General features: G+C 66.9%; 3 protein-coding genes across 3 annotated transcripts in view; 1 reads left to right on the forward strand and 2 right to left on the reverse strand.

The window, feature by feature from the left end:
* Positions 1–1,344, reverse strand: part of CHLNCDRAFT_53733 (hypothetical protein) — a gene marked incomplete at both ends in the record, with an annotated part of 1,555 nt that extends 211 nt beyond the window's left edge. The window contains 5 exons of the mRNA XM_005845604.1: positions 152–218; positions 347–447; positions 636–789; positions 936–1,025; positions 1,168–1,344. Of these exons, the coding sequence (XP_005845666.1) occupies positions 152–218; positions 347–447; positions 636–789; positions 936–1,025; positions 1,168–1,344 (589 nt within the window). The remainder of the gene's footprint in view (positions 1–151; positions 219–346; positions 448–635; positions 790–935; positions 1,026–1,167) is intronic.
* A 466-nt stretch (positions 1,345–1,810) lies between these two features.
* On the forward strand, positions 1,811–3,889 carry CHLNCDRAFT_58530 (hypothetical protein). The gene is made up of 5 exons (XM_005845495.1): positions 1,811–1,861; positions 2,209–2,445; positions 2,717–2,852; positions 3,072–3,162; positions 3,377–3,889. The coding sequence occupies exons 1-5, from the start codon at positions 1,853–1,855 to the stop codon at positions 3,504–3,506; spliced, it is 603 nt and encodes a 200-aa protein (XP_005845557.1). The 5' UTR covers positions 1,811–1,852; the 3' UTR covers positions 3,507–3,889.
* A 192-nt stretch (positions 3,890–4,081) lies between these two features.
* Positions 4,082–6,977, reverse strand: part of CHLNCDRAFT_136717 (hypothetical protein) — a gene marked incomplete at both ends in the record, with an annotated part of 6,126 nt that continues 3,230 nt past the window's right edge. Inside the window, 6 exons of the mRNA XM_005845605.1 lie at positions 4,082–4,992; positions 5,209–5,677; positions 5,829–5,908; positions 6,078–6,180; positions 6,395–6,535; positions 6,821–6,885. Of these exons, the coding sequence (XP_005845667.1) occupies positions 4,082–4,992; positions 5,209–5,677; positions 5,829–5,908; positions 6,078–6,180; positions 6,395–6,535; positions 6,821–6,885 (1,769 nt within the window). The remainder of the gene's footprint in view (positions 4,993–5,208; positions 5,678–5,828; positions 5,909–6,077; positions 6,181–6,394; positions 6,536–6,820; positions 6,886–6,977) is intronic.

The following is a 6,977-nucleotide window of genomic DNA, read 5'->3' on the forward strand; positions in this document are numbered from 1 at the left end:
GTAGCCCCCCCAAACCCGGGGGGGGGGGGGGGGGGGGCATCACGACTGTCAGCAGACCAGGGAGGCATCGCTGCAACAGCGCCCAGACGGGTGCAGAACGGGAGCGTGTCCGTGGGCTGCTTGCGGGCCCCAGGACCGCCTCCACACGCACCCGTAAGCGCCGCCACGCACACCGCCGCCACGTCGGCTCGGCTCACTCTGCCGCTCTGGTTGTCGCCCTGTGGGATCGAGAGACAGCCAGCTCGGCTGCAGGCGGGGTGGCCCGCTACAACCCCATATCCCCGCTCCCACCCATTGCAACTTGCACTCTCACACACACCACTGTGCCGTTCATCCCCGCCCGCACCTGCGCCACCACCAGCTGCGCCTGCCCCGCCGGCTCGTTCACCAGCCCACCCGGACGCACCACCGTGTAAGGAACGCCGCTGCGCCGCAGCCTCTCCTCCCCTACACGGCCGGGGCCGCGGGCAGCAGCGGGATGGGCGGCGGCCACGGATGGGCAGGCAGCCGGCAGAGGGAAGAAGGAGGGCAGAGCGGCAGGCCCACCCCTGCCCTCCATTTGCCAAATGCCGGCATGCCATGCTTCACCCTCCACCAGCGGTACATACCAGCAGTACACCAACACCGCCACGTACCTTCGTACTTGGCATCCATCAAACCCCACCGAGCGCTGTTCAGCAGGAGGCGGATGGGGTTCCACCGGTTGTGGGGGCTGACCAGGCAGGATGACACCAGCACCACATGCTTGCCGCCCGCCTCCTTGGCCGCCTCTGCCACATTGGCAACCCCCTGCACCAGCCAGCCGGGCGAGAGCCAAGAAGTCGCACAGCAGCGCGTGGCGGCCTGCTCGCCTTACCCCTGGGCCAGCCGCCAACTTTACCGCCGCCCAAACCCCCACCATGCGCTCGTACAGCGCCAGCCCCGGCCACACTCACATCGCGGTCGACGGCTTTTGCGGCCCAGTAGCTGCTGCCGCTGGCGGCATAGATGACGCTGGAGGCGCCCCGCACCACCTCGCGCAGCGACTGCGGGCATCGGGGCGCGGGGGCAGGCAGGCAATATCAACGGAATGCTTAGCGCTTGGGCCCAGTCAGCAGCCCAGACAGGCTGCTGGCAGACAGACCGCGGTAACCGCAGAACCAGTCACCCCTGCTCTCCCCTGCGCACCTGCATGTCGCCCACGTCGCCTGCCACCACTTCCACGCCCTTGCGGTTGCCCAGCGTGTCGCGATACTTGGCTGGGTCACGCACCACCGCCCGCACTGGGGTGCCCCGCTGCTCCAGCACGCTGACGCACTCGGCGCCCGTGCGACCGCCGGCGCCCAGCACCACCACGGGAGCCATGGAGGTTCTTGGACGGAAGTTTGAGGGTGAAGGAGGTGGAAGAGGCGCAGCAAACAGCTGAGTTGGGCTGGAGGCTGCTGGAGTACTCCTGCAGGTGCACAGCGGGTGGACCGTGGGGCGCCGGCGGCCGGCGGCGGGTGGTGCATTGCGCCGGCGGGTGGTGCATTGCGATGCGTTGACCGTGCAAATGCAGTGAACACTTTCAACACCAGTGACTGGGCGCACTAGAGCCTGCTGATGAGCAGAAGGTTCTCAGGCAAGGGCCGCCAGGCCACTGCCAAGCCTCACCTGGTGAAGTTTAAGGCTCACCGTCGGGTTGATCTGCTTCGTTGCGCCAATCGAACCGTCTATGAAGCCCATGAGGGGCGCGCCTGCCCGCCGGCGCCAGCTGCCGCCCGAGTGGCTAGCCATGGCTCTTCACTGCAGACCGGGCCTCCCCGCACCCCTAAGCAATTCCAACGATCCTCGACAGAAGCATACAACTCTTGAGCAAGGTTCCCAGTCGATAATGAGCAAGGTGAGGGTTTGTTGAGCAATGTCTCCACCAGATCACGGGGCTGCTCGGCGCCCTGTATCAGCTTCTTCGACCGTATAGGCACGGAGATCGCTTTACCCACCACATGCACGTGTCGGGGCGGGGCCTGGCGGTTTGGGCCCGCGCCATGGGCAGGCGATTGCCCAACGCCCAGGCCTCGTGTGTGATTTGTTGCCGGCCTTTCGCAGTCCCACCGCGACGCTCCGCCGTGGCTGCTGAGCGCCACTTGCTGCCACCTGCCTCCGCCTGGCGGTGCCTGGCGGCTAGCCCCCGGTTCGGCAGCACCTGCTCACCACCCCTGTGCCTCTCCTCTCCTCCCATCAATGCAGGCGCTGGTGCTGTGCCTGGTGCTGCTGGCGGCGGGCGCCACGGTGGCGCGGGCGCAGGACACGCTCTGCCCGGCTGGCCTGGAGGGCCCTGACTGTGGCATGTGCGCGGGCGGCACCACGCTTGGCGACGAGGCATGCGCCAACCTGACTGAGTCGTACAGCGGCTGGTGCTACAGCAACCACACCTGGGCGGAGGGCTCCACAGCCAAGTCGTACGATTGCACCACAGAGGCAAGAGTGCCGCTGCTACCGCTGCCGCTGCCGCCATTAGCCCGGCCACCGCCGCTCGCCGCTGCCCTGGCTTGCGCTCTGCCCCACACGCTGGCTGCCCCCCCCTGCGGCCCCCTCCTTGCGCCGTCGCTGGCCCGTCGGCTGGCCCACCAGTGCAAGCGGGGCGCCGCTGCTGGCCGGCGGCGGTCTCCCTTCTGCCGCGATCTGCGCACCTCTTGCTGCTGCAGCCGCAGCCATGCACCAACGCCCCCTGCTTGCGCCTGCCTGCCCCATGCAGGGCACAGACTACGCCAGCACCGTGACCAAGGTGTCCGCCCACTGCGACGCCGAGATCAAGAAATGCGACGTGCACTTTGCGCTGGGCGACTCCCCGCTCACCTGCAGCGGCCTGGACTGCACCTTTGACGGTTATGGTGAGGCCCTCTGTATGGATGTTTTGCGCATCATTCCGCCGTGCCCTGCTGCGTGTTGTGGGCAGGCAGGCAGGCATGAGGAAGAGAGGGAGGAGCGCATGCGGGCCACCACGCTTGCTGCGGCCAACTGCCGTTTTGGCCCTCCCTTGCCTCTGCCTGCTCTGCCTGCCTTGCCACTGGTGCTTGTGCCCAACCAACCCAAGCTCCCCACCCCCGCAGCCGTCTTCTGCGGCTACACCAAGTGCTCGTGTGATGCTGCCTGTCCAACCGTCAACGGGGTCAGCCTGGGATACATGCTGGAGCGGCTGACGTGAGTGAGCTGGGGGATGGGCGTGTATGGTGTGGGGGTGGGGGTGGCAGTGGGAAGCAGCCTGTGTGGCAGGAGGGCCGCCAGCAACCATGCGAGAGGCCAGCCACCTGCCAGGTGGTATTGCACTCGTGGTGTGGGGGGATTGAGCAGGCTTGCCCCCCCCGGCTTGGCATCCCCCTTCCACCGGATGTGTGCCACACCCTGCTTGCTGCAGGGGCAAGACCAACCTGGCGTGTGAGGAGGGCTGGCCCGAGGCGCTCTGCAGCTTCGACATTGAAGGGCTGTCCGCTGCCTCGGGCGGCTTCCAGGCTTTCTGCAAGGCCAGCGAGTGCCGGGAGTGGTAGAGCAAGGCTGTGGTAGAGCAAAAGGAGCAGCCACTGCCTACCACTGTAGATCACGGAAGAACAGCAGCAGCAGCAGCAGCAGCAGCAAGCCAGCTTAGACACACCAAGATGACACACGGCATCGGGTTGGCCGCGATGGCCGCTTGGCCTGCCCAGATAGGGTTGCAGTCAGTCAGCTCGGCTTGGCGGCGCCGCCTAGCACCGCGTTTTTGCATTGCTTATTTCGTCCCAGTACCCTTATTCCCCCCTCCCATCTGCTATGCTCGTACAGCACAGCGCCGCAAAAGCGCATCCAGCACAGTAATGCCTGCATGCCCGCTGCTCCACTTGCTGTGAGTGGCAGTGTCGCTGGAAAGTGCATCTCTTGTAAAACGGCAAAACACATTCGCAAGGGATGTGTGGCAGGGATAGGTGGGCAGGCTGCCCCATGTGGCTGGGCCGCCCGCAACGCAGCGGGTCTAATGTGCCTCCTCGACTTCTTGGGTGTTGCCATATTCCATCGCAGGTTGTGGTAGTTCACAATTTGACATTAAATAAACTATACACACTCCGGCCCTTGTTGCAGCTGGGAATGCCTAGCTGCCTGCCACGTCTGCACAGGCATCGACAATGACAGAAGCAGGGACAGGGACCGCGCCCTTGCCGGAGGGCGGCCCCGCCACGGTGACGGTCGCAATCACACCGGGTGCATCCAGCTCGGGATCCCCAAATGGTGCTGCCCGTCTGGGATCGGAAGCGCCGCTGGCAGGCTCCATCAGCGAAGCGTCAAGCTCGCTCGCTGACGCCTCGCGCGTCACGGTGGCAGCATCAAGCTCTGAAGAGGCCGCTGCCGTGGCTTCAGTAGTAGATATTTCGCCAGCTGCCACAAGGAGCCCTTCAACAGGCAGCTCGCCACCCTCCGGGACCTCGCCACCTTGCGGTGCTGCCATCCTCCGCGACGGAACCGGCGCCGGCTGCTGCCCCTGGCTGTCCACAATGAACTCTGGCTGCTGACCGCCTACTGCTGGGGGTGCTGCAGCTACCACATCATTGCCTGCCGGGCCCAGATCCGTCGGTGCTTCCATCATCCCTGCCTGCTGACGAGGCATGGTCACTGCCAGTGTGAGCGCCGCCGCCACAGCGGCGGCCTCCGTCACTGCCTGGTCGGCAGCAGCCATAGCCAACTGGCCCGCCGCCGCCAGCTGGCTGGCCAAGGGCTCCATGCTGCCGCCTAACATGCTGCCGCCGTTCGGCACGTGGCCCTCAGGCGGCCCCTCCTGCTGCTGTTCCCCATCCCCTCCTGCTGACCCTGGGGCAGCGGGCTGCTGGCTCTCGCTGCCGCCACCAGCTCCCACCACTGCCGCCTTTGCCACTTCCAGCACCTCTGGCCCCGCTGTGCCGGCGGCATCCAGTGCAGCCAGCAGGCCGGAGTCACAGGAGCCCGCCAGCAAGGCGCTTTCCAGTGACTCCAACTTGCCGCGCAGCCAGTCCACCTCATCCAGAGCTCCTGCAGGCAGCCGACGGGCACGGCACAGCGCGATTTCACCGGGCACAGCATGCACACGCGATGGGGTATCACCCCGCTCCCATAGCCCCCTCCTACATGCGCCCGATGCAGACAGCCACTAGTTCCGTTGCCGCCGGCCACAGCTGCCTCCCTTGGCTCCCCTGCCCTCCTGTATCCTGCCCTCATGCCCTCATGCCCTCTGGCCAGCTCACTCACCCTTGTAGTCGTTTGACACAAGCGCCCTGCCGTTGCGCAGCCGCCCATTCTCACCAGCCAGCCGATCGTTCTCACGGCTGAACTGCACCAGCATGCGCTGAGTCTCCAGCAGGCGCCGCATGAGGTCCTCTGGGCTTGGGGAGGGCCCCAGCCCGGCGCCTGCAGCAGCGCCGGCCGCCGTCCCCGATTCCGGCCGGCTGCCGGCGACTACGGCCGAGCCTCCCCCGGGCACTGCAAACGGCGCCAGCGGCAGCGGCAGCTGCCCGCCGCCGAGCGTGCCGGGCTGGCCGTGGCTGGAGGGCAGGCGAGAGGCGGCCGTCGAGGCGGGTAGCGAGGCGGAGGCGCCGGCGGCGGGCTGGCCGCGCGGCAGGTTGGCCTGGAACAGCTGCTCCCGCAGGTATGTGTTCTCTGTCCGCAGCAGCTTGACCTCCCGCTTCAGCGCAGACAGGGCGGCCTGGTCGGGATCCAACTGCAGGAAGAAAGATGCCCATGGATAGAGGTGCATCTGTGTGTGTGTATGGGATGGGATGGAGGGTGCGACACGGGCTGGGCGTGCAGGCCAGCAGCCTCCCCTCAATCGCGCCAGACGCCGGCCGCGCCGCTGCAGCAGGCGCCCCCACCTGCACCGCTGGCTGGTTCCTGATGTTCTTGGCGCGCGCGGCGTAGCTCAGCGTGCTCAGCGTCTCCTCGGCGTGGGCAGCTGCACGGGGCAGGCCCAGAGCAGGGCGACACGGGGAGGGCAGGCCAGCTCAGCTCAGGTCAGCTCAGGTGAGATGAGGTAAGGTGGTGTGCAGCACTGTGATGGGCGGCTCAGCTTCGACAGGGTCTGGCTCAGCCCCCCACCCCACCCACCCCCCACCGGCCCGCACCTGAAGGCGAGCAGCAGGCGATGAGCAGGGAGAGGGAGGAGCCGCCCAGGCTGTCCATCAGCAGCTTGGTGAGCTTGCTCTCGCGGTACGGCACGCGCGCCCCCTGCACTCCCCCAGGGGGCCGTACCGCCGCACCCGCATCAGCATGGTCATGTGCACAGCGCAGGGCGCGCCGCCGCGCGCTGGGTGCCACCTCATAGCCGAGCAACGTGCATGGCTGAGGCATGGCGTTTGCAGATCCATATGAAATCTTCACAGTTTAGATGATGCTGAGAGCCGGCTTGATCCGCTGCTGCAGCAGGCGGCGCGTCGCCCACCTGCGCGCCATCCGCCAGCGCCGCGATGACCTTGCCCAGCATGAACAGCGAGCGGTTGATGGTGGTGGTCTCCTTGAGCGTCTCCCCCGCAGACTTGCTGTCGCGCAGCCGCTCGCTGCCGGCCAGATCTACAAACGAAACCTGTCGTAAGAAAGGATGGGGGAAGGGCGGCATGCCCCTCAGTGCCATCGTGACGCTTCAGCACCACATCAGCGCTGGCAACAAAAGCCTGGGTGCTGGCTCCCTCGCCCGCCAACGGCCCTGCTGCTGACAGCGCGCGCTTGCTTGAGCCGCTGCTCAGCCGCAGCTGGCGGTGGCTGAACCCACCTGCCCACCAATCCCGCCCCCACCGCGACCCCATCAGCACACTCTCGCTGTATACACGCACGCACACACACACACACACACACCGCCCCCGGGCCCCACCTTGCCATAGCGAGTGATGCCGTACTCATGATCGTCAGCGCGGGTGGGGCTGCAGTCAACATACACTGCAATGCGGGGGCGGGGGTGGGGGTGGGAGCAGGGGGCGTGCCGGGGCCGTAGGAAGGCACAGCACTGAGCCTCCTTTCACCCCCCGCCC

This window comes from Chlorella variabilis (genome assembly GCF_000147415.1).
Source record: "Chlorella variabilis unplaced genomic scaffold CHLNCscaffold_17, whole genome shotgun sequence".
NCBI lineage: Eukaryota > Viridiplantae > Chlorophyta > Trebouxiophyceae > Chlorellales > Chlorellaceae > Chlorella > Chlorella variabilis.